Below are 26502 nucleotides of genomic sequence, written 5' to 3' on the forward strand. Positions count from 1 at the left end.
AGTGCAGTGCAGTGTCCGAGAGGTTGCTTATGTGTTGCTTGACCGGCAAGCCAGTGTGTCGATTGGCAGAGTGCAGTGACAACCGAAACAAAGTGTGTGTTTGTGCAGTGTTGTTGAAAGTGCGTGGCAACATGACCCGGCCGTCTTGACGACTGCGCCGCCATGCGGTTCGCGATGAGGTCGAGGGCCGTCCTGGCCGCGCTGGCCGTGGTTCTGCTGGCGGCCTGCGTCGCCGAGGCCGCGCGCGGCGACCACGACTACGAGGAGATGTTCACGACGGAGGCGCCCACGACGACCACGACCACGCTGTCGCCGCTGATGCGGCTGTACGAGGAGCGGCGGCTGCGCGAGCGGCGCCAGGGCCTGCAGGGGCTGGGCCGGTACTGGCGGCGGCGGCACGCGCTGAGCCGCCGCGGACAGGCGTCGCTGCGGTGCGCGGACGGCGAGAGCCAGGACATGCTGCGGCTGGCGCCCAGCGGCACCACCGAGGCCCTGCAATCCCTGCTGCTGGCCCCGGGGGAGGTCGGCGCCGGCGCCCTGCTGGAGCACGCGCGCAAGGCCGAGCTGGTGTTCACCGGCAAGGTGGTGGGGCGCGGCGGCGTGCGCGGCCGCAGGGCCGTCGGCAACGCGACGCGGCGCGGCCGGCAGACGCAGGACTTGCTGCCGCGCGGCGCCGTGCTCTGGGTGCGCGTCAAGCGCATGCTCAAGGGGGACCTCGCCGACGCCTCCCTCGTGCACCTCCAGACCGCGGCCTCCCCCGACGGCGCCGCGCGCCCCGCCACGGGGTGCCCGCCGCTGCTGCGCCTGCACCACACCGCCATCTTCCTGGCCAACAAGCCCAAGCCCGGCTGGGCGCGCGAGCTCGCCGAGGAGGCCAACACCGTGTCGGACTACGACGAGCGCGCGCCGCACCTGCAGATGGCCGCCGATCCGTTCCCGCTGACGCTCAGGAACCTGCAGATCTCCGCCAGAGCAGCGAAAGGTAAGGACTCAAGTTTCCAAGTTCCCTAATTTAGCTGCAAAAGTTGAAGCAAAAGCGACTACAATACTGGCGTGTGAGTGTGACGGCCGGGCCCCAAATCTTATTCCTGTGCAAACACAAACACGCACGCACACACGAACACACCCACGCACGCTCACACGCACGCGCAGCGGCCTGTCAGTCCGTCGCACCTTGGCGTATGTAAAACAGCGCGGAATAGGAAGGGAAAACACGCATGAATGTGTGAGTATGTGACGGGCGACGCCTCGACGACGTACGACGCGAGGTGTCCATAAATATCTGCAACAAAAGGCATCCCCAGAGGCCCAGAGGTCAGCAGGGCGCTGGCCTGCATGTCGGCGCGCGGCAGCGCCCAGCCACCGCGGCAGCAGCACACAGTGGGCCAGGAGAACGGCGCCGACGGCCGAAACCCCAAATGCGTTTTGATCTTCAGGTCGCTAAGCAGAACTTGAACCGAGCTTGTGACCCCACCAATGGATTCCTCGTTCGGAGAGCAATTCATCGGTGGGGTCACACGTTCGGTTCGAGCCCTATTTAGCGACTATGGAGCTCAAAACGCGTCCGGGACTTTGGCCGCCTCCACCGGTCTTCAGGCCCACTGCGCGGCAGCAGTACCACCTGCCAAAATTGCGGGCTGCTGCTTCTGCCGTACTCCGGGGCGGCCCCGCTTGCAGTTCCGCCCCTCGGCCCCGCCAGGGCATACGTGATTCATAGCGAGTTTTTTGTTGGTTTTCGGGTGCCGGCGGTGCCGCGCGGTAGGTCACCCCTCCCGGGGCCTCCGTTGGCCTGCCGTTGGCCCCCGAGGCCCACTTTGTCACGGTTTGTGTTTCACAACGCGGGCATTCCAGCGCATGTTATTGGTGAGGTGCAGCTCGCCACGGCGGGGCTGCCGGCCGACCTGCCGGCCCCGCCGGCCGCGCTGGCCCCAGCCGCCGCAGCCCGTCCGCCCACGTGGGTTCCGGAGCGCGGCCGCGGGGACGCCGGGGACGGCGGGGAGGCACATCGAGCGAGCCAGCGCCAGAATCGCCTTGTGGAGCCCGCGCCTGCAGCTCCGAACAGTGCCCTCGTCGTTCTGTCTCTCTCGCTCCCCTGCGCGACGCCGCGCGAGTGCGAGAGAGACAGCGACGAGAGCCTTTGCCGGCCTTTGCCTGCTTTTCCCGTCGCGTCCGACGGTGATACATGACACCGCGGGAACATCCCCCCCCCCACCTAATGAGCCATTTCAGCAGCACGCTTTGCGTGCGCGCGCCGGCCACCTCTCCTTCTTCTTCTTTGGCATGGTGCTCTTCTTCTCCACTCCTTGACGATGTTTGCATGGGCCGAGTGTTGGCAAGCGCGCGCAGATATCTATCGTTTTCCTTCTTCGTGAATCGCTGTACCAGGCTGAATAATTAAACCCTCGCCCACACACACACACTCTCTCTCGCTCTCATACGCGAGCGCGCGCGCTCACACACACACACACACACACACACACACACACACACACACACACACACACACACACACACACACAGACGCGATAGGATCGCCTTTTGATGCCGTCGCCACCACGCGCCATGTGGCGCCGCTGAGGTCCTCCGGGGCGACTCCGAACGCTCGCTCCGTCTCTCTCGCACTCCTCCGAGGCGCCCCGCGAGTGCGAGAGAGACGGAGGGGCCCGGCAAGTCTGGCTGGGGCCGCCTGGCTTTTCGACTAATCTGCGCCTCGGTAATTATTCCCTCTCGATGGGAAAGGCGATGGGTGCGCGGCGCCTGAATAAAAGGCAAGAAAAGGGGCGGCCGCCCAGACCGGGCTGGCGACAGCGCGGCGGCGCGGCAGCTGGCACTCCGTGGTTACGCTGTGACCGGCTTAGCGTTGACAGTGTGGGAGGAGGGCCCGGACCGCCGCGGCGCACTCTCCGTTCCGATATCTAGCGCTGGACGGACTAGGCCGGCAGCGGCCGGCAGCGGCGGATCCAGAGCCGGCCTGAGGGGGCAGCACCCTCTGAGAGAAGTGTGGCTTTTTGTCATCCTTTCAGGCGACTTCCTAGAGGCCAAGTTCAATTGTCCTTTCGCCTCCCGTCTCTGGATCCACCCCTGGAGACCGGCAACCGCTGTTCTTCTGGAACCTCTCCTGTCGAAGTGCCTTCGAGATCTCTCTGACGTCCGCACGACCGGCAACCGCTACCCTTCTGGAACCTCTCCTCTCGAAGTGTCTTCGAGATCTCTCTGACGTCCGCACGACCGGCAACCGCCACCCTTCTGGAACCTCTCCTCTCGAAGTGTCTTCGAGATCTCTCTGACGTCCGCACACGGCCGCACGTTCTCTGGTGGTTGTTGTTGTTGGCGGTACCGCTGCGGTGCCTGCCGGCAGTGCTGGCGAGCCACGGCGAGCCATGCCTGTCCTCCCACGAGGAAGGTAACACCGCCGCAGTGCCTGGCGGGGCGGGGCGGGGCGGGGCGGGGCGCGGCCCCACGTGGGCGTCCACCAGTCCTCCGACACGTGCAACTCTAACGAGTGCAGCGCCGCGGTCGGCGCGCGGCGGGGTTCTAAACTAAAGCGCTTGGCCGCCACTTGGCGGTGCTTGGCGTGCTTGGCGCTCCGCCGCGCTCCGCGGTCGTGCACTCTTGGAGCGCCATCACACTGCACTCGAGTGATAAGCCGCTGGGGACTTTAAGGCCTTACTCCGCCTTATGGACGGACTGGCGGAGTAAAGAGCGTGAATAAAAGAGTCGGCGTGGGAGCGCCCCGCCCCGCCCCGCCCCGCCCCGCCCCGCCCCGCCCCGCCCCGCCCCGCCCCGCCCCGCCCCGCCCCGCCACGCCCCGCCCCGCCACGCCCCGCCCCGACCCGCCCCGCCCCTCCCCGCCCCGCCCCACCCGCTCCACCCCGCCCCGCCCCGCCCCGCCCCACCCGCTCCACCCCGCCCCGCCCCGCCCCGCCCCGCCACGCCCCGCCCCGCCGCTGAGTACCTGGCCCTGCCGCCGCCCTGCCGTCTGCGAGCTGCGTGCCAAATATGCCCCGCGGGTCGCATAGGAATGAATTGTTCGGATCGATGCCACGGAACGGGGCCAGGCCTTCCAGGCCGGCCAGGCCGGCCGGACGCGCGCCGTCTGGAAGTCGGGAAGGGGTGCGCTCGGCTCGAAGCTCGGCTCCCAACTCGAGAAGAATGGCGTTCGTTTGAACCCCCGGCGCCCCGGGCACGCCGTCGTCGTCGTGGTGGTCGTGGCGGTCGTGGTGCGGCGCGACGTCCAGACGGAGGGGCCGGCGACGCGACGCGTCACTGTTTCGAGGAGCGCAGAATAAAACGAGCGCGCTGATTTTGGCTCGAGGCCACGGCCAATATGAAGGCGGAGGGCCGCGACGCCGAGACGCGCACAAGGCAGAAGGCAGGCCGTATAAACTTTAAAATTGAAGATTGTGCCGAAACTTTATTTCATCGTCCGAGCTACTCTGCGAACGAAAAGTTGTTGCGCGGGGTGTTGCCGTGTTGTGCGCCACGTTTCGGCGGCGACTCGGCCCGCTCCTTCATCCACGTCACGGGGCCCAGGGGCCGGCACGACGCGGACCTCTCTCATTCGGATTTAGCCTTCGGGATTCGGATTTCGGGTCAGGATGGCGATGATGGCGATACCGAAGACGACATCGCCTGCGTCGCCTGGCCATGGCCTGGCGGCCTGGCCCGTTGACGCGGGGCCAATATGGCGGCCGCACCTCTACAGCCCGAACGGCGGCCTCCTCGCTCTGTCTCTCCCGCACTCGTGGGGCGCCCCGTGTGCGAGAGAGACAGAGCGACGAATCACAGTTCGGGATCGTACGACAGTCTCCTCACCTGGCAGGCGGGCAGAGCCAGCAGTGTGCCAGCCAGGGCCGCCGCCTGCTTTTGTTTGGATCGGACGCTCTGTCACGCGGAGACTGATGGCTCCAGCATCGCCGGACTCCAGACTCCAGCGGATGGAGGCTGGCCTGGAGGCTGGGCCGCTCAGACGCCTCTCACTCTGGAAATTGTTGGCGCAAAGGAGATTAACTTGGCGCTGTGTTTACCGATCTTTTTTTCGCTCTCAGTTGCCCTCAAAGGAAAGCGGCCCGAGGATAGGAAAGAGTTGGCCGAGCGGGGCCGAGGTAGCAGTCGGCTACCTGCAGGCGGAGGAGAGCCACTGTTAAAAAATAAGAACGAAGGAGTGTGGCGGCAGTAAAAGCGGTTTCGTTTCGCGAACAAACTGCGTGGTTGGAGCGGGGATTGAACCCGATCCACGCATCTGATAAACCGGCCTCGCTACCGACTGCGCTACCCGGTGCTCGGTTTCACGGACGTCGTTGGCTGCCAGTCGCGTGTCGCGTGCCGCCACTTGCAGTGCAGGCGAGCCCGGTAAACGATACAGCGCTGTTTGCACAGGAAGCGCCCTGCGTCGCCTGCATTCTCTCTCTCTCTCTCTCTCTCTCTCTCTCTCTCTCTCTCTCTCTCTCTCTCTCTCTCTCTCTCTCTCTCTCTCTCTCTCTCCCTCTCCCTCTCCCTCCCTCCCCCTCCCTCACTCTCGCACCTGTTGGCCCTCGCCAATTAGCGGCCGCGAGCGCGGCATGCATCAAATTAGAAAGAAACAGCGAGCGGGAAAGAAAATAACCAAAACAAAAGAGCAGTAATAACAATTAAGCGGAGCAGGAATCCGAAGACCGCCGCGGAGGACCTCCGCCGACGCCCAGCCGACCGCGGTTCCATTAATTTATTCATCTCCTTTGCGCCTTCCTTTTTGAACGCGGCGCGGGGGCGGGTAGCGGGGGGGGGGGGGGGGTTACCGACTGGCCAGCGTCAGCATTCATGCCAGCCAGCCAGCCTACCAGCCGTGGCGTGAGGGTGGCCACATTCAACATACATACGCCCCGGCCACTCACACACTCACACACACATGCATGCCAAGTAGTGAATGGCTGTCGCAGGCATGCGGTGCCGAGGTAAACAAGTGCACCACTGCAGTGCTTGCCCATGTCATGTCGCTGGACCCACACGCGCGCGCGCACACACGCACACACACACACACACACACACACACACACACACACACACACACACACACACACACACACCGATGCGGTGCACGCGACCACGGTGTGCAGGCCGTGGAGCCACCTGCTGGCCAGGGTGGGCATTGGTCCACCCCACCCCACCGAGTACACGCCGTGGCACCAAATGCACCCACAATCGAGTGACTCCGCCGAATGTGCGAAGCGGAGAGTTTCCACTGGAAACGCGCTCGGAGCCCCTGTGAAGCCCCTGCGAAGCCCAGGGTAGGCCACCCGGCCGCACGCGTGCCGTGTGGCTGCCTACCCGCCGATCGCACGGCGCTCTCGGCCTCGGCCGCGAAAAAAAAAAATTCCAATGCTAATCGCATTGCACGGTGTTCCCGTTTCCATAACTGGTTGAAAATCGAGGAAAACATGACAAGACAACCGCAGCCTTTGAGAGCATGCCAAACAATCCAACCTCAGCAACAATGGAGGGGCAGTTTCAATGGGCGCCTGTTCGTTCTTTCAGCCTCGCGATTTTCGAAAGGGCGCAGACGGGAAGCATATTGGTGCCAACCCACGAAAATTAATTTGATGCGTCGTTTCTGCTACGAACTTTTTAGTAGTGACAGACTTTAAAGATGTTCCAACGTTGAGACACCGTGCAATGTGTTAGCATTAGCATTTTCAAATTTCACGGCGTTTAGATTTTTTAAATGGGCGACTTTAAATTTTGACGGGTGGTACGATGGGACCATGCCGTTGCCATGGAGATTTTTTTTCATGTTTTGACCATTTGCTCAGAACATATACGATTTCTTGTTACTTTGATGAGCCAGGAGGTTTAGTTTTGAGGAGTGGCACATTTTTTATTTGAACCATTTTTTCATATCATTAACGGTTCTCGTTTTCGATTGTTGCAAATTTATGTTTTTCGCGTTTACGGAAAATTTCCACGATGAATTTTCGAAAAAAATTGGAATTTTCGTTTTTTTCATGGTTGAAATAGTTTAGAGTTGTTTATTTGAAAATCGGAGAGGGGGGGGGGAAGAATCCACGGACCTCGGACAATAGGGGTTCTTGGGAACCCCTAAAAAGAAAAAAAGAAAAGAAAAATTGCAACGTGCAATACGGTATTCGCAGGGTTTAGAGGGACGCGATCCGGCGAGGGGGTAGCAACTCCCAAAAATCGCGGCCCGACTATTACGTTTTGAGACTATTACGCGTAATAGATGGGATATTACGTATATTACGCGGCTATTACGTTCTATTACGGACTATTGTGCTACGCGGTTATTACGCTTTGAAAAACAGCCCCAAATCTTTCACGTTGCTTCCGCTTCCTGCAACATACTCGTGTTATGAAAAATCCCGCTGCATATTTGCAGTGCACAGTTTTTCTTTTCTTTTTTGGTTATTTTTGAAGGTTGTTCGAAGCAGGGTTGGGAACGCTAATTTATCGGTGAGCGTCGATACGACGATACGATAACGATATTCGTTATCGTATCGTATCGCGCTAATTTTTTGCCAGGGGGTTAGCGTTAGCGCGATACGCTAATGAAGAACCGCTATCGTCGTATCGTATCGACGATAACGCTGTTCTTTTCAAAGGACAAAATGCGTCCAAAATTTCCCTGAGCCACTCGCGCTTGAGCACCGAAACCGCGCGGGCCGCACTCTGTCGACTCGCAAGCACCGTGCCGCGCCGCCGCTGGGCCGCGGATTCGGCCTAAGGAAGCGGCCGAGTGGGTCGCGCCTTCATTTTTAGCAGATGATACCTTTGCTACCTTTGCTTTAAAATATACCTAATACTACAAGACACAAAGGTGTCAGCTAGCTTTTACTCCAGAGTCCAGAAACGAAGTGCGTATCCTAACAATATAATAGGGGCGGGCTGCCGGGGCGGGATGGTGAGTCTGTCTGCTGTCTGGCTGTGGCGCGGCGCAGCCTGCGCGGAATTCAACAATTCTTCCCGGCTAGGCTCAGCCCCGCGGGCGCCCGCGGACCCCGCGCGGCAAGGACTCTTGGAACCATTCGTTGGGCTATCACAAAGATGAGAGCATCCTGCCAAAACTAGCACACACGACAGCACCAGACGAGTATCATCTGCTTTCATTTACGTTCGTTGAATGAGATTTTTTCAGCCAATTTGCGTTTTCAGGTACCTTTTTAGTGATTTTGGTTATCGTTGGCGATTATCGACGATTATCGTATCGTATCGCGCTAAATTTTTGCCAGGAGGTTAGCGTTAGCGCGATACGCTAACGCAGGTCTGACCTTAGCGTATCGTATCGCGCTAACTTTTTTCGTTAGCGTTCCCAACCCTGGTTCGAAGTTATTTACTAGAACTAGGTCCAAATCAAGTGAATTTTCAAAGTGCTCCAAATCAAGATCTTCTTTCAGAAATGGATTCGTCTCGTCAAGACAAACAAAAAATGTCAACACATCTCAAAGGTTTGGATGGGAATGACAACGTTATTGAGCTTCAAAAGTACCAAGAAGGTCATTTCTTGACCATCTTTGCAAGTTTGTAGGTGAATAGCCTTTTTATGTTCCATCCAAACCTATGACATACGTTGACATTTTTTTGTCTTGTCGAGACAAATCCATTTCTGTAAGAAGATCTTGATTTGGACCAATTGGAAAATTCACTCAAACCGCTGAGAAATATAACAAGATTGGATTTCAAGGCGGCACTTGTAACGTCAAGTTGAAAAGATCTCAAGTTAAATTCAATTCCAAAAAGTTTTAGTAAATTTTCAAAATCGTCTGACTTTGATGTCATGAAATGACTGCCTCTTGACAAGTGTACTGTACAAATTGAGGTGATCACCGTCCTTCCAGGTACAGTAAACGCTGTACCTCTAGGTACAGTAAACACCGTGCTTCTAAGTACGGCAAATCCTGTTAATAAATTAACGGAGAACACCCTACATTTTTCGCACAGTGTACCCCCTCCACCCGACTCTGGGGGAATGCCGACAACCGTGCGTGGAGTACAGCCAACGCCATCAGGAGCTGTCAATACTCCCTGACAGGGGCATTTCTGACCAATTACGCGGTTATTACGCGGCTATTACGATAATATTACGTGTATTACGTTATTATTATTACCGATATTACGCGACTATTTCGGTTATTACGCCGTCATTACGGCTATTACGTTGTTATTACAGAGCAGGTGACCCGACTATTCCGCGAGTTGCTACCCCCTCGCGATCCGGGTCTGAATCTGAATGCAGAGCCCGGCAACGCGCGCGACCGACCGGCCGGGGGATTGAATGTGAATGTGTGGGCAAATAAAGGCGAAATGAATGATACGCTGCAACGGATGCCAATCTCAATAAACCTATCCCGCCGTGGCGGGGCGGGGCGGGGCGGGGCGCGGCGGGGCGTGGCGCCGGGCACCCACTCTTGTTACAAGGTGTTACCGTGTGTGACAGTAACGAGCTTGCTCCGCACACGCCGCTCTGCTCTGCGGCCTTCGCCTGATCTGCTTTCGGAGACAGAGTGCCCCCTTTTTCCTTCTTCTTCTTGTTGTTGTTGTTGTTGTTGTTGTTGTCGTCGTCGTCGTCGCTGCAGCTTCAATGTGCCATACGGCGCAGAGGGAGGCGCGCGACGGCGTGGCCACGCCCTCCTCGCGACGCTTTTAATCTTTATCGCCGCCCCGCCGTGGTGGTGCGTGGTGCAGCACTGCCGAGCACCGCGTTATTGATGGGACGAGTGTGTGGCACTTTCCCTTCTTCGTTATCGGCGTGTCCTTAATTTTACGAGGGCGGCGCGGCACTGCATGGCCTGCACGGCCTGTATGCATGGCCGCGCCGGGACTGGCCTGCTGGACCGGCCGGGACCGGCAGATTGTTTTTGACCAGCAGTGCAGCAGACTGATTCCAGAGAGTCGTTTTCGTCGCTCTGTCTCTCTCGCACTCATGGGGCGTCTCGTATTGGTGCGAGAGAGACAGAACGACGGAAACGACTCTCGGCATCGGGGTCCGCAGTGCGGCAGCCGAAGACGGCAGCGAAGACCGTCCCGGGCCGCGCGCCGCTTGTTTGCCGAGACGCGCTGCATGGCCGCGCCGCCGCGCCGCCGCGCCGGGCGTGAAGGCGACGGAGCGCGGCCCGATGCGGGGCGGGGCGGGGCGGGGCGGGGCGGGGCGGGGCGGCGCGGGGTGGGCGCGGGGGCAGAGGTGCTAACTTTTAATGACGCCGCGCTGCGCGCATCGTCGCCGGGCCGAATCTACAAAGTTGCAGCGGTTGTGTCGCCTCGCCCGGAGTGGCCCCGCCCCGCCCCGCCCCGCCCCGCCCCGCCCCGCCCCACTCCGATAGCGCCCTAGTCGCTGCGATGCAGTGCACATGTGGTGCACCCACGCGCACTCTCACTCCGCTGCTAGCTTCAATTTGTCTGGACGTACTTTTATTATTCAAGTAGAAAAAAGCACAAAAAAGAACAAAAAAAAAAGACAGGGACGAAAACAACCATCCTGCTCCGTGTGTGGTGCTGATTCTGATTACCCCCAATCCTGTTAGCGTTTCGTGGCGTGCGTTCGTGCATGGCGGGTACGCTGTGTGTGTGCGCGCGTGTTCGTGTGTGCGTGTGTGCGTGCTTGTGTGCGCGCGTGTGTGTGTGTGTGTGTGTGACAGGGTCCTTGGCAGGGGCATGCTGCATCCTCGGCGAGCCGCACTGCAAACAAGGAGAGCGCGCCGAGACATTTATTGAGGTTTGCCTACTGGGCTGTGAGCAGCCCTTCGCCGACACACACACACACACACACACACACACACACACACACACACACACACACTCACACACGAAACAGCGTGTCGGCGGGAGTTTTGTATTAGACACAAGTAATGAACAAGCCAAAAAAAGAGGGAGGGGGGCAAGGGCTGCCGTGCGTGTTTTATGCCCGTGTAGTATGGCTTTTGGGAGCCGCACAGCCGCACCCGGCGGGCCTTGCGCTGCCGGCCCGCCCCGGGGGAGGCCAAGGAGTGCATGTCGGGCCTAAGGGCCTCAGGGCCGTGAAGGCCTTCGGCGGGGCCTCGGAGGGACCTCTCGGAGGGAGCCTCTCGGAGGGAGCCTCTCGAAGGGAGCCTCTCGAAGGGACCTCTCGGAGGGACCTCTCAGAGGGAGCCTCTCGAAGGGAGCCTCTCGAAGGGAGCCTCTCGTAGGGAGCCTCTCGGAGGGAGCCTCTCGGAGGGAGCCTCTCGACGGGAGCCTCTCGAAGGGACCTCTCGAAGGGACCTCTCGGAGGGAGCCTCTCGAAGGGAGCCTCTCGAAGGGAGCCTCTCGAAGGGAGCCTCTCGGAGGGAGCCTCTCGGAGGGAGCCTCTCGAAGGGAGCCTCTCGAAGGGACCTCTCGAAGGGACCTCTCGGAGGGAGCCTCTCGAAGGGAGCCTCTCGAAGGGAGCCTCTCGAAGGGACCTCTCGGAGGGACCTCTCGGAGGGAGCCTCTCGAAGGGAGCCTCTCGAAGGGAGCCTCTCGAAGGGAGCCTCTCGAAGGGAGCCTCTCGAAGGCAGCCTCTCGAAGGCAGCCTCTCGAAGGGACAGCTGGACGGAGGCGTCTTGGTGAAATAGCTTCGGCCAAGGACAATGCGTGCCAGCCAAGGCCAGCGGGCTGTCGATTTGCTGGGACTTTTCGCGCGACGTATCCTTCTCTCTCTCTCTCTCTCTCTCTCTCTCTCTCTCTCTCTCTCTCTCTCTCTCTCTCTCTCTCTCTCTCTCTCTCTCGCTCTCTCTCTCTCTTCTCTCTCTCTCTCTCTCTCTCTCTCTCTCTCTCTCTCTCTCTCTCTCTCTCTCTCTCTCTCTCTCACGTTTGCATCCTTATTTACGTCGCGCCCACTCTCTGTACCGGGGCCCGTCCACGCACCGAAACACATTCACCAAGTTTAAGGCGAACAAGGGTATCGACATTCGATTTCTTCCAATGGCCCAGAGCGGTTATGCAAATGAAAAGAGTATGTAACGCCGACATACGCGCTCGCGTTTGTGTGAGTGTGTGTTGTTCTGGCCAGTGTCCACAGGACATCCGGTGCGTTACGGCGCTGGCCAAGACAATCTCGACATTTATACCACTGTAAAAAGGAGGGGGAAAAGGAAAGAGGGAAAGAAAGCAAAAGGCGAACTTGACAACGCGGTGCAATAAGATGCGATTGTTTGTTTGAAGGAAACGGCCGCGCCGCGCAGCGCCGCGCCTCCCGCCCGGTCCTTTTTAAACATTCAAGCGATGGACTAATGAAAAATCCAAGTGAAAAAACAACAGCAAAAGCAAACAAAAAGCAAACGGGGCGGCGCTGCCGCCGCAGATTTTACGGCGGCGCGGCGAGACGCCTCGCTGCGCGTCGCGCGTCGCTCGTGACCTGGAAATTGGAAAACTGAGACCGAGGCGTGCCGGCCGCTTGGCTGCAGACTCATTCGGAGAGCCGTTCCGGTCGCTCTGTCTCCCTCGCACTCATGGGGCGTCACGCCCAGGTGCAAGAGAGACAGACTCGGAATCAGTGTCGGCCGCTTGTCGTCCGGCGAGCGGCACAGCGGTGACCGCGGCGACAGATGGCCGCCCGGTTTGCATAATGTCTTATTCGCAGTGTCTTCATGACGCGTCCCTTCTCGGAATGCGTGATTTGTGGCGGCCCGAGTCGCTCCTCCAGACGGACAACGTGATGAACGTGTAAGGACCCTTCCTTTTTGTCGGTCCGCCACTCGGTCCGCCAGCACACTGCAGGACACCGAGGGGGACCGAGAGCGGACACCTGGCGGCAGTGTTCTTGTTGGCGTCCTGGTCGTTCTGGTCGTCCTGGTCCTGGTCCTGGTCGTCCCGGTCCTGGTCGTCGTGGTCCTGGTCGTCGTGGTCCTGGTCGTCGTGGTCCTGGTCGTCGTGGTCCTGGTCGTCGTGGTCCTGGTCGTCGTGGTCCTGGTCGTCGTGGTCCTGGTCGTCGTGGTCCTGGTCGTCGTGGTCCTGGTCGTCGTGGTCCTGGTCGTCGTGGTCCTGGTCGTCGTGGTCCTGGTCGTCGTGGTCCTGGTCGTCGTGGTCCTGGTCGTCGTGGTCCTGGTCGTCGTGGTCCTGGTCGTCGTGGTCCTGGTCGTCGTGGTCCTGGTCGTCGTGGTCCTGGTCGTCGTGGTCCTGGTCGTCGTGGTCCTGGTCGTCCTGGTCGTCCTGCTCCACATCCTCGTCGCCCTCCTCCTTGCCCCGTCAGCGAGTCCAGCGCAGTCCGCCGGTGCCGCACAGCGGCGTTACTCTGACTCGCACCGACGACGCCAACGGCCCGACGGGCGACAGTAAAAATCGACTACAAAAGGCCTCCTTACCAAAAAAGAAGCACAAAAAGAGGCACAAATAAAACGAGAACATGATAAAGGAAAGGAGTGTTCGGGGTTGGCGCTGGGCGTGCCTCGTGGCTGTCACCCCCGGAGAGGTAGGCCCCACCGGGGCCCCACCAGGGCCCCACGAGGGGCGTTCCGGATGTGTCCGCCCGACCACGCCCCTTGTGTGAGCGGTGTACTCAGGTATCACACGGTTCTTGGCGCGGCGCGGCTCGGCACGGCGCGGCGTCCCGCGGCGCACCGACGCGTCCATGAGTCGTGTCCGGCGACACCACGCGGGCGGGGCGGGGGGGGGCGGGGCGGGGCGGGGCGGGGCGGGGCGGGGCGCTGTCGCACCGCGCGTCCTGTAATGATGCTTCATGAGGATTCGGGCGAACAGCATTTTCTTTTCTTTCACTCGCACGCCACGCTGTCTGGGTGCACAGCGTCATCGGCGGCCGTCCTGGTCCTGTCCTTTGTCACACAGAACCGTATTGATCTTTCTGAATACCTCTCTTGAATTTAATTTAATTTTTCATATAAAAGTCGTGTTTTTTATTTTCTTGTGTGTTGCATGCCACCCACCGGCTCCTCTCCTACAGCCGCCTACAGCGCGCCGGCAGTAGAGTGCTTGCCCGTACTCCGCCCGCCCACCCTTCTACTCCATAAAATCGAATCGAAATATTTCCAAATCATGTTGCGCGCTATCGCTGCGCGCGCCGCTGCATCTATTGCTGCATTGTGTGTGTCCTGGGCTTTGTCCCCACGGCCTGGCCGCCCAGGCCGCCCCCCGCCGGGCCTCTCGGGCCCCAGTCTGACGGGGAGCGTGGGCGTCGCTCTCACGGCAATGAGGCACTGCTTGCGGTGGCTCGGCCCGCCCGTTCTGTCGCTCTGTCTCTCTCGCACTCGCACGGGACACCCCAAGAGTGACAGAGACAGAGCGACGAAAACGAAAGGCTCGTCGCAGTCAGTCTGTAGGCCGCCTTGTTCTGGCGCGCTCGTCACAATCAATGACTCGCGATGAGCGTTCTTGTCACGCTGCGTCGCGTCGTCCTCGTCGTCCTGGTCGTCCTCACCGTCCTCGTCGTCCACGCCCTCCTCGCCGTCCTCGCTGCCCTTGGTCGTCCTTGCCGTCCTCACCGTCCTTGTCGTCCTCGCCGTCCTCGCCGTCCTCGTCGCCCTCTCTGTTGTCCTCGTCGTCGTCGTCGACCTCGTCGTCGACCTCGTCGTCGACCTCGTCGTCGACCTCGTCGTCGACCTCGTCGTCGACCTCGTCGTCGACCTCGTCGTCGACCTCGTCGTCGACCTCGTCGTCGACCTCGTCGTCGACCTCGTCGTCGACCTCGTCGTCGACCTCGTCGTCGACCTCGTCGTCGACCTCGTCGTCGACCTCGTCGTCGACCTCGTCGTCGACCTCGTCGTCGACCTCGTCGTCGACCTCGTCGTCGACCTTGTCGTCGTCCTCGTCCTCCTCGTCCTCCTCGTGCTCCTCCCCGGCCTGGCCGGCTCACTACGGGCGACGACGTCGTGGAAGGGATTCGTCCCCTTCCGCCCCGGGCAGTCATGGCCGTCCAAAGGGCCGTCCGAAGGGCCTGGCCCCGGCCGGGCATGGCCATGGCCATGGCGGCCTATGGCAAGGCCTATGGCAAGGCCTATGCCGCCCCGCTCGTCGGCTTATCGCCCTCCAATCACCTCGGCCGCCCAAGCCACCCCACTGGCGAGTCCAGAGGCACAGGGCTAAATACCAACACCCCCGCCCCGGGCGCCGTGCCGCCGTGCCGCTGTGCGAGCCACTTTGCTGTTTTGGCGATGCAGCGCGTTTTCACCTGACCCTCGCCGTCCTTCCCGATCCCGGCCAATCGGACCGCCCCACTGCAAGTGGTACCTGCTCCACGACCTCCTCCCGGCCGCCCCTCCCAGCGCCTCCCACCGCGCCGCGGACACTGCGCCTGCCGCAGGGAGGAGGCCGACTTAGCCTTGGTCGCGGCGTCTGCCTCCAGGACCGCGATGAACCCCAAAATAATAATCAGCCCTTCTAATTCAAGTTTCACGACTCGAAGTTCGGGTCTTCGCTCGCGAGTCTGCGGATCCAAGAACTCGGCCCAACTTCCACCCACCCCGCCTTTTGAACCGAGTACAGGTGAATTCGTTCCCCGGCCCGAACCTGGTCCCCCCCCCCTTTTTTTCGGGGGTAGCTTGTTCTCGATGACGCCGCGCCGCTCCGCCTTCCAAACAAGACGTCACGCGCGTGACCTGCATGCCGGCGCCGCGCACGCGTGGCGCACGCGTGCCTCGCCAGGCCAGCCAGGCCGCGTGGCGCGGCGTGGCCCCGTGGGCCGTAGGCTGTGGCTGATAACAGGTGAGCGGGGAGGCCATGCCCTGCCCGCGCGCAGAGTTTCCAACGCATCTTTCTTTTTGAGCGCTGTTTCAATGAATAGCGGCCGCCGCCCCCGGCCTGCTGCTGCTGCTGGTCAGAGAGAGGAGCGCTATAAACACTTGCGGAAGGAATTTTTTAATTAGATCTTCCTCCTGCTGCCTTTCCTGCGCGACCTCCTTCCTGCCTGCCTCGGCCACGGCCTCGGCCTCGGCCGCCTTGATGGGGAGGGAAACGGTCCCTCGATGGGCGAAAAAAAAAATCACAGTGCACTGGGGCACATTTGGCGCCAAAAACAGCCCGGAACTTGTCCCGGAACTGCCAATAGGTCGCTCTCTCCCTTATTCGCAGGTTTCTCTGCCAATAAGAATGGGATGGGCAAAACAAAAGAAGTTTGTGTTTCCAACGGTTTCCCAGTGTCGTTCAAGTGGTGTTTGAGTTGAAAGTACAATAGGTTTAGTTAAACGATGTCGACATACGCTGAACTTGTTGTTATTTTGCTGGTGAGAATGTTGCTTCGCCGTCGTATGCCTTCTCCAGAGCTAGCAAGTGTGCAGCCCCTCATCCGTCTGTTCTTGCCAGTGTCGTGGTGTTTGGAGGTTAGCCGCACCATCCCGGCCCGGCCGGCCACAACTGTATTGAGCATTGGATAACAAACCACTACACAACAGCGGTGAGTAAGCTAGTGCAAACAGTAACGACAGACTCTGAAATTCGCCAAAAGGCTGTGTAGCTCGTGTAAGATTAGGTCTCTTTATAAACTTTTCAAACTGTTTTCATAAATCTTTGCTTGCCGTTTCATAGCTATATTATTGGTTCATGAGGGGACACGTAAAAGTTTATACATGGGACTGATGCTTGCTTTTGTGCTTGCGTAGGCTCCAGAGTCTGTGTGGGTTTAAGATTCTGGTGTTGTTTCTAGAGCCGCTGTCGGAGGATTTCTAAATTTCTTTTTGAAGTTTTCCGTACTCGTTTTTAAAATTGTTTCTTCAGTAGTCTCTAGAGTTGTTCAATTCATATAGGCATTGATTTTCTAGAGTCTTAATCAGAGCCGTTTCTTCCTAGTGCTGTGTCTAATGTTGTCATTTATTGGTCCGTCGCTACACCGCGCGCGAGAGACTCCGCGCCAACCGAGCGGCCCATGTCGGACTCGGCGCGTGGGGTATAAACGGACTGGGACTGGGTTAGGACCGAACCGGCTCGCGATAATGATGAGAAATTTGCACTGCGGCATGATGGTGTACCACCGGGCCGGGCCGGCCCTACTGGGCCCTACCGGGTCCTACCGGGGCGCTGGCACGGAGGCGCTGGGACTGGACAAGGGTGTCACAGGCCTTTGAGCACACTGAAAGGGACGGACGACGGTCTCGTGGCCCGGGGGAAGTCCCCACTAAAGCCCCCCCTTAAGCCCCGGGCAAAGACTGGCGGCCCGAACTTGGCCAGCTTGGCCTGCTTCGCGCTGGGCTACCGAGCGGTTCGCTCTGTCTCTCTCGCACCCTTACGGAGAGCGCCGTGAGTGCGACAGAGACGGAGCGACTGGCACAACGAAGGGTGCCTGCGAATCAGGTGCGGACGTCTGAATGTGCGCGGGCAAGGCAGTGACAACACAACAACGACCCAGTGCGAGGTGCGCGTCAAACGTGAGCGGGCGCTATTCATTGCGTTCGGGAATAAAAAAATATTATTTTAAAAACAATTTTATTTTATGCTTGGCAGGTGGACACCTCAAGTTTTTGTTTTGCTTCTGCTTTTTCTTGGCTGCCGCTATGCGTGGTACTTGTCGGTTGAATCGAACGCAGTCCTGCCGCCTGTTTTGGCGAATATCTGGTCGTGGCGGGGTTCCGTCCGGCGGGGGGCGGTGGGGGCAGCGGGGGGCGGCGCGGCGGGGGCGGCAGGCTCGTTACCGACAGGCGACGCCGCGCCCCGTCACGTCGTCTGCTGCTGGTGATTGACATGCAGTGCTAGGCCGTGGCCGCCACGGCCACGCTGCTGCTGGCAGTCGCAAATGATGCGGCCCTGGCGGCCCTAGCCGATCGCTCTGTTCAATGAGGGCCGAACATAATTTACTGGTGCTCCTCCCCCAAGTCCTCCCTGGCACTCTGCGGTGGCGACCAGTTTTTGAGCGGTCTTTAAAAAAAATTCGCGGCTGCACTGCGACTGCGTACTAACGTTTGATAGCCACCACTTTCAGTTCAGACGCGCTACGCTAAATGTTTTTAAAATTTCTCTTTGATTTAAAAAAAAATTTTTTTTTTTGGTTGGGTGCACTTCTGCTGTGAAACATTTTCCCGCCGTAATCTTGTCGGCTAATTCAAGCTGCGCTGGTTGATCCCTGGCGTGGCGCACGGGGGGCCGGGCTTTTGGTGGGTTTGGCCGTGTGGGGCAACATCATCCCCCGGCCGACCCGGCCACCCCGGCCACCCCGGCCGGGCCGAGGCGGAGGCAGCCTCTGAGGCTGGAAGGCGAAGGCTGCCGCCCTGGAATCTCATGTCACTCGGTCACGTACCTCATATCAGGCTCGGCTTCCCTGTCTGCACGCGTGTCTCAGCGTGGCGTGGCGTGGCGTGGCACGGCGCAGCACAGCGTGGCGTGGCGTGGCGCGGCCCGTGCCGCCCCGGCCGTCACGCGTGCAGATTTCAGCCTGTCTGATTCCCCAGCCACACGCGCAACCCCTGCAGGCATTCCGGGATGAACCCACGCCGGGAACGGCGTGCCCCGCAGTCCCTTTCTCATCCCGGCCTGCTACAACTAACCCAAAAAAAAAAAAAAATGCCCAAAAATGTATAATCTTTGGCACCAGCGGAGCACCTCTTATACCATTTCCCCCAGGTATACGGAAATTAAAGAGGTATAAAAAACGAACAACATTGAGCAGGATAAAGTGATTATGCTGAAGCACTCTTTCGTTTCCCTTCCCTTTTCTGCCTCTAACGACCTAACCCGATTAGTGTCTCTGCCCCAAACTTTGACTCACAAAGACCGCAGGGGGCCTGCCCTATTGTCCACTGTGGTTTCCAATCAAAGTCCATAATTGGTGAAACACCCGGGGTTCTCGTTCTTTTTGTCCGTCGCCTTTCTTTTGTCTTTGTCTCAAGACGAGCGACAGTATAACTTGGCGCTGGAGGGGCTGGGGGCGTTGGTATGCGGTGGGGAGGCGGGTGGGGAAAGGGGGGGGGGCGGGGGCGGTTCGGCATAGTTGCAACTGCTTACACTTTGGCGCCGCATTCAAGCAAAGTTGCGACGGATTGAAACCGGCTCAACTCGTCCCGTAAATCAGAGCGATTTTCGGTCGGGGCGAACAAACCGCCTCAAAATGAATGCCCGGCCCGCTCCAGTTTGTCACCGCCCGTTTTCCCTCGGCGTGCCAAAAGGGTCAAAAGGAACTAAACGCCGCCTAAGTGGGCCGATTTAGTGCGTCTGTTTAGAGGGACTCGGGCGAATTTCGGCGACGCATTTCGGAAACGTTTCCTCCCCGGCCGCGCCACTCCAGAGATTGAACGTGGATTGGCACGCTTCCATACGCTGCGCCGCGCTACGCACAGCTAAGCAGCAGACTGATTCCGAGAGTCGTTTTTCGTCGCTCTGTCTCTCTCGCACTCACGGGGCGTCCCGTGTAGGCGCGTGAGAGACAGAGTGACCGACTCTCGGAATCGGTCTGCAGGGTTGCCAACTCGGTTAGCGAAATGCGGCGCCGCCGCAGGCCTTCCCTTCTTTCTCCCTCTCCCCCTTTTCTCCCGCGCAGGGGACGCAAACAAGTAGAAATTTTTCATCCGCGGATCGCGTAGACGTGCGAGGCCTGCTGCTGGCGGGGCGGGGCGGGCCGGGGCGGGGCGGCGAGGCTCGTTGATAGGCGGGCATTATTCTTTGCGTCGCCAACTATTGTCCAGCTGTTGTTTCCAACTGAAATGCCGCGCGAGCGTTCTATCGTCGTAACTTTCTGCACCGGACAATCGCGGTTTCGGTGGCGTAAGCCCTCATTCGCCATCTCTCTCTCTCTCTCTCTCTCTCTCTCTCTCTCTCTCTCTCTCTCTCTCTCTCTCTCTCTCTCTCTCTGTGTGTGTGTGTGTGTGTGTGTGTGTGTGTGTGCGGACATGTTTTGTGGCACCAGTCATTCCGCGCTGGCGGCCATTCGCGGAACCCGTCCGCTATAATTCGAGGACGGGTTGCCCCCCATGAAATCTATCGCGTTTGATTGTGGCGACGCTGCCGGCAGCGCTTGCGGCTCGGACAGGGGCCTCGTCGTGGTGCCGGGGGATGGGGTCCGGGGGCCGTGGAGAGTCGCTCCGCACAGTGGGCCAGAAGACCGGTGGAGGCGGGCAAAACTCTATATACGTTTTGAGCTCCAGAGTCGCTACACAGGCCTCGAACCGAACGTGTGACCCCACCAATGGATTCCTCGTTCGGAAAGCAATCCACTGGTGGGGTCACACGTTCGGTTCGAGTCCCATTAAGCGACTCTGGAGCTCATAACGCGTCTAGAGTTTTGTCCACCTCCACCGGTCTTCTGGCCCACTGTGCTCCGCCGCGAATCTGGATGGGCGAGTCCGGCGAGCTGGAAAAAGAACTGTGGCGATGGAATAGAGATGTCGCTGGCTGCAGCCAGCAGCAGCACCGGCTGTGCGCCTCCCCTGTGCTGGCGCCGCGCCGTCTCCGCCGTCTCGGACAACTTGGTGGAGGGGGAGGGTTTCTCGTCCGTGGCCGTCGTTGCAGATAGCGATCCCCCCCCCCCCCCCCCACCGCTCAGCGCCTCCAAAAGTCTGAATTCCTTTTATCAAAGAATCTTCGGAGCGGAGCAAGCCTTGAAGGCGCCTCTGATACCACCCAACCGCCCCCCGCGTCGCCGGCCGCGTCGCCGCGCGTCGCCCTGCCCGACGCCCAGCGTCCGCCCCCCCCCCCCCACTCCGCTTTCAAATCTCAGGGAATTAAGTTAGGGCGGCCCGCGCCCCGGGAAGTGCCGGCAGCCCCCCCCCCCCCTTTCCCCCGACCACCCCGCCTGCCTCGCGGCACGCGCAACGCGGACACGGGCACCAGCGGCGGCACAGCACTACATTTATGCAAGTCTGGAACTTTCCGCGCCGAAAAAAGGAGCGAAAGCTCTTTCGCGATATAAAGTTTGGCGGGCGTTTTTTTTTTATTTTTATTCACTTTGTTCCCCGGCGGAGCGTTATCGGGGAAAGACACCAGTCGCAGTACTACGAGGGAAGTTTCGGGGGGACGGGCGGGGGACGGCAGAAAGCTCTTGAAAGACGGCTCGGAATCCGTGTCCAGGACTGCATCGCCTGCATCGGGATGCATGCTGCACTCTGACAAGCGGAAAGGAAGGGACCTCCTCTTCCTGACTTTCGGACCTCATTTCGGAAACAAATTAATCCTCATCCAAAGACGTCGGACCGCCGTTACCGCCGCTGAGGGTGTGGCGGGGCGGGGCGGGGTCGCTGCGGTCTGAGATGTAATTAACGCTCGGGATGCGGGCTCGCGCCGGGCTTTCGGGCTAGGGGGGCTAAAGCCGCGGCGGGGCGGGGCGGGGCGGGGCGGGGCGCGGCGCGGCGGGTGGCGGTCTTGGAAATGGTTCGGTCCGGTACTACTTGCCGTTGCCGCGCGGGCTGCGCGTTCCGAAATGTGTCCAACTAACTATTCGGGGCGGGCCGGCCCGGGCCAACCGCACTGGGGCCGCAGTGCAGCATCCTCCGCTGCTGGCGGTGGTGGCCGAGCGGACCGCGCCGCTTAGCCGCCTGCGAGGACGCCGTCGACGCTGTCATCCCCCGCAGTAAATAAAGACGGAGCCAATCCCCGCGGCTGTCAGTGACGGCAGTAAAGGCTCGCGGGAAAGCGGCGGGACCTCTCACCTCCACGACGACGACGACGAGCGCGACGCCGTCACCAACACCTCGACCGGCAACTGGCCGGCCTGCTGCAGGACGGGATGGCTTATTCGGGACAGCGCCCCGTCGCTCTGTCTCTCTCGCACTCATGAGGCGTTCCGTTGGGGTGCGAGAGAGACAGAGCGACGGGGCGTTGCGCTGTCCGGATTGAGTCCTGGACGCGCGCGTGACTCCGATCGCGCCGCGATTACGATCGGTAGCAATCGGCCGGCCGACGCACCTGCCCGAGTGCCCCGGAATGCCTGGGGGTGCCTCGTCGCGCCGCTCCCACGCTCATGACGGTATTTGACTTCTTGAGAGAGGCGGCCGGCGCGGCAGCCGGACGGTGGACCTGCAGACTCATTCCGAGAGTCGTTTTCGTTTTCGTCGCTCTGTCTCTCTCGCACTCGTGGGGCGTTCCGTGTAGGTGCGAGAGAGAGCGACGAAAACTGACTGCAGTGCTCGCCGCTGCACCGCTTGTTACTTCGCTTGCCGCGCTCGCCCCGCGCGGCAAAAGGACAGAAAGAACACGCTGTGCCATTTCGGGCTGTGACAGAATGTTCCCGCGAGTCCACTTGGCCGTGATCTACCGGCTCGGTACCCTCGCCGCGCCGCGCCTCGCCACGCCGCCCAGCTGGACGCTGCCGGGCCGCTCCCATACGGCTGCCCGGCCAAAAACTTGACCCCGCCCGCGCGGTGCAAAGTTTTTGAATTGGGGTGAAAATGAGCGGCGTGAATCAAACGTGTCACCGAGCTTAGGGAGGTCGAGAACCCCGGGGCTTCGGTCCCCGGCCCGGCTGCCCGGCGCGCTTCCAGTCCCCCTCGAGGGGGAAATCACTCTTAAAAACTGTGACCCGACTACTCCCTATTACGTTCTATTACGCTATTACAGAAGGCTTATTACGCTCAAAAATTCCAGATTTAGGCTAAAATCGGACCCTAAATAGGGGAAATTTTAAGAAATTTGGCTATTACGCTATTACTATTACGCGTAATACTAGGAATCGGTGACCCGACTATTACGCGAGTGATTTCCCCCTCGGTCCCCCTCAAACAGGCATCCTTTCGGCCGGGTGACAGTGGCACTGCCTGGCGGTGGTGGCTCCGCTCCTTCGCTGCTCTGCACAGTGGGCTAGATGAGCGGTGGAGGCGGTCGAAATCCCGGACGAGCTTTGAGCTCCTGAGTCACTAAATGGGACTCGAATCGAGCGTGTGACCCCACCAACGGATTGCTCTCCGAACGAGGAATCCATTGGTGGGGACACACATTCGGTTCTAGTCCTGTTGAGCGATTCTGGAGCTCAAAACGCGTCCGGGATATTGAACGCCTGCACCGCTCTTCTGGCCCACTGTGCTCCGCTCGCTAGCGCGTTGGCGTAGGGTTCGGTTCCCGCGCCCCTTCGTTTTATCGCCGCCACCCATCAATTCAAATTTGGTGATTCCATCTTTTTCTGCCCCCCTTTTTTCATGAAGTTTGTGTGGTTATATTCCCGACGTAGTGTCGTTCTCCGACACAATTTGTGGTCCATAAAGAGTCCGGCGGGTCATCCCATCCCCCCCCCCCCCCCCCGACGCCACCCCGGCGTCGTCCGCCACACCGTGCACGGCATGCCGTGCGTTCGGCCCGCCGGGCCCTCCCCGCCCGCCTCGTGTGTTAACCCTGGTTATACAGCCCTTTTGTCATGTTTGGGCCGCCAGACTCGGAGTGCACTTGTCCGCCATTGTGTCCGACAGGCCGGCCTCGACTCGCCTGGCCGCCCTGGCCGTCAGCCCCCGGACTCGGCCCCGGGGCCTCGCACAACGCGGTGGCCGAGGGGGTACTACACTCTAAATGTAGGGTGTCCACAAACTGGGCGCCTTTGTCGCCAGCCCCACTTTTTAGGGTGCCAAATGTCGCCCAGTTTCTGGGCACCTTTGTCGCCTAGTCTCGGGGTGGACAAACCATTAAGGAACCTGCCTTCACCCATGGCTCAGCAGCGACTAAGGTGCCAAAGGTGCCCAGAATGTGGGCACCTTAGTCGCCCAGGAACTAGACACCTGTGCATGCTCTACCATGGGAGATGGCCGGTTACTGCATGGTTAGTCCACCCCAAGACTGGGCGACAAAGGTATCCAGAAACTGGGCGACATTTGGAACTCTAAAAAGTGGGGCAGGCGACGAAGGCGCCCAGTTTCTGGGCACCCCATATTTAGAGTGTTCTCAAAGTATTCTGGGTAGTACCCGCCCGGGTATTCTAACATCCACTTTCGTACCAAATTCGCGAGACTGGTGCTCCCAAACTATACCTGTGGTGAAAACATTGCCCAGGCGGGGCATGGAAGAGCAGGTCCTCCTGAGCGAGTTGGCCTGGGGCCTGCCCCAGGGCCTGCCGCACCTGGGGCGCGTAGTGCAGTGTCCTACACTGGTACCGTCCTAATGAGAAGCCTCCTCGACACCTGTTGTACCCACCCAGTCTGAGGCCCTCAGGCCGTGCGACCCTCTCCACGAGAGGGAGAGAGAGAGAGAGAGAGAGAGAGAGAGAGAGAGAGAGAGAGAGAGAGAGAGAGAGAGAGAGAGAGAGAGAGAGAGAGAGAGAGAGAGAGATCGAGATCGCCTCATTGTGGCGCCCTTGCTCATGGACCACCGCATTGAATAATGGAGGCGGGCACACACACGCGCATTTACCGGAGGCGAGAGAAGTGGTACAAAAGTTAGTTTGACTTACTAACAAACCACCACCGCGCGGCTCCACGGATAAAATATGAAGCGGTCCCCCTCGCCGCGTGGCCGCGTCCAGGCGCAGCGCCGCGCAGCGCCGCGCAGCGCGCAGCCCGACCTGATGGTCGCCCCGACGGCCCGGGCCCTGCAGGGCCCTGTGGGTGGGACGACCGGTGTGGGACGCGACTGCGGCTCCGAGGAGAATGGACTAAGCTCATTTTATCGGCTAGTAGTGGTGCCTGGGCCGTGCCTGGGCCGTGCCTGGGCCGTGCCTGGGCCGTGCCTGGGCCGTGCCTGGGCCGTGCCTGGGCCGTGCCTGGGCCGTGCCTGGGCCGTGCCTGGGCCGTGCCTGGGCCGCGGCTGGGCCGCCATCGCTCGGGCGGGGTATGTCGCGATGCATGCCTTGTCGTAAAAACGGATCGACGCTCGGGGAGCTCTACGATTTGCCCAAAGATATCTTTATTGCGAGTAGGAGGCACGGCCCGCGCGTGCGGTTCCACGTTCCAGGCTCCGCGTCGTGGACAGTCCGTGCTGCTCAACCTTAGCCCACGGCGGCTGCACGCGGCGCTAGTTCGCGGTGTAACGGCTTCAGTTTGGAGAAGCCGACTTTATCTCATTTTAATTGCCTCCACCGACAAAAAAAATACAGCAAGGAAAGTTACAGTTTCGCGGAGTCAACTCTTTTGGATCAACTTTCCCTGGTCGCGAGCCACTTGTAGAAATGAAATCGCCGGGTTGATCGCCCTGCAGGTGCTCTGCGGGGCGGGGCGGGGCGGGGAGGGGAGGGGAGGGGAGGGGAGGAGACGCGTCTTTATAGAATTATAAGGCCCCGAAGATTGGCGCGCTCGCGAGACACGAAAATTACTTTGGCTCCTCAATGGAGTTGGGGTGAAAGGGAAATGCGGAGGGCGGAGGGCGACGCGCGCCGAGGACGCCGAGGACGCCGAGGACGCCGAGGTCGCCGAGGAAGGGGTGTCGCCGGAAGGAGAAGTTTGTCATTTTTAATGAGGCCCTCGGCTGCGGGGCCGGGCCTTACTGTCTCTCTCGCACTCGTGGGGCGTCCCGTGTGGTGCGAGAGAGACGGAGCGAGACTCTCGGAATCAGCCCGCCGGACGGGCGGGCACTAAGCTCTGGCGGGGCGGCGGTCGTCGGGGACCTTCGCGCCGGCTTCGCGCCGCCACCAAGGAGTGTCGGGGGCAGGCGGCTAATTGCACGCCGAGTCGCTCGAGTCGCAGACAAGCCGATCGGGGATCGACCGCCTAACCGGCCAGGACGCCGTCGTCGCAATCTGATGGCGTGGCGGCGAACAACGCCGTGGGTACAACGCCCCGGCCGCCGAGCCGCTCCCCACCAGCGGCCGGTGTCCGGGACTGTAACCGGGACGGCACTCTGGACGGCACTCGCCTCGCCTGCCCACGGCTCGCCGCGGGGCGCACTATTTGAGAATGGTTAATAAGAAAAGGAATTCGACACGTCGTTAAATAGCGCGCCGGCCGACGGCTGCAGACTGATTCCGAGAGTCGTTTTCGTCGCCCTGTCTCTCTCGCACTCGTGGGGCGTGCCGTCAAGGTGAGTGAGAGACAGAACGACGAAGGCGACTCTCGGAATGAGTCTGCTCTGTGAGGGTCGGCACGTCCACCTGAGAGGGCCTTGCCTGCCGCACCGCGCCGTCCCGGCCGTCCGACTTGGCGAGGGGCGCGGCCGGCGGCGAGGTCCACTACCGCCGGGTAACGTCCCGGGGCATCAGGCCGATTTACATTGGACGTGTGCCGGGAATCTCCAAGTTGATGCTATTGCGCCGTTGCGTCTCCGCCGCCGGACTGGCCGGTCCCCCGGCGGCGTCCCCGGCGGGGGTCGGCGCGGACGGGGGTATTGTTGTGGAGCGGGCAGCGCGCGGGCCTCCTCGCCCCGGGACACCGGCACGGCACGCCGGGGAACTTGTAAGAGTCAATACCCGAACTAGGACACGGCGCGATGGCCGGTACGCGCCACGATCCACGTCCTCGAGGTGGCTGGTACAAAGTGCCCCCCCCCCCCACGCGTGGCGCGTGGCACGCCTCGGCAAGGAGCCGCCGCCGCCGCCGGCTCGTGTGCCGATTGGCTGCCTCTGCCTGGAGTCGCCTGGAGGCTTGCCTGGAGGGGACGCGATGATGATAGTGTTTTCCACCGTTTAGCCCCGAGGGCAATTCATTCTCCTCGGCCTGATATTAAAGGCGGCGGTGATAAGAAGCGGGGCCCGGCAGCACACTGAAAAACCAAACGTGGTCTAGACCGCACCAACTGGTGTGG

The 26502-nt window shown here is 60.4% G+C and overlaps 1 protein-coding gene across 1 annotated transcript in view; it reads left to right on the forward strand.

Moving 5' to 3' along the window:
* The first annotated feature begins 822 nt into the window (after positions 1-822).
* LOC117653674 (agrin-like) overlaps positions 823-26502 on the forward strand; it is a 178431-nt gene continuing 152751 nt past the window's right edge. Inside the window, exon 1 of the mRNA XM_034399497.1 lies at positions 823-982. Within this exon, the coding sequence (XP_034255388.1) occupies positions 919-982 (64 nt within the window). The 5' untranslated portion in view covers positions 823-918. The remainder of the gene's footprint in view (positions 983-26502) is intronic.

The sequence above is a fragment of the Thrips palmi genome, unplaced genomic scaffold (assembly GCF_012932325.1).
Source record: "Thrips palmi isolate BJ-2018 unplaced genomic scaffold, TpBJ-2018v1 HiC_scaffold_8, whole genome shotgun sequence".
Lineage (NCBI taxonomy): Eukaryota > Metazoa > Arthropoda > Insecta > Thysanoptera > Thripidae > Thrips > Thrips palmi.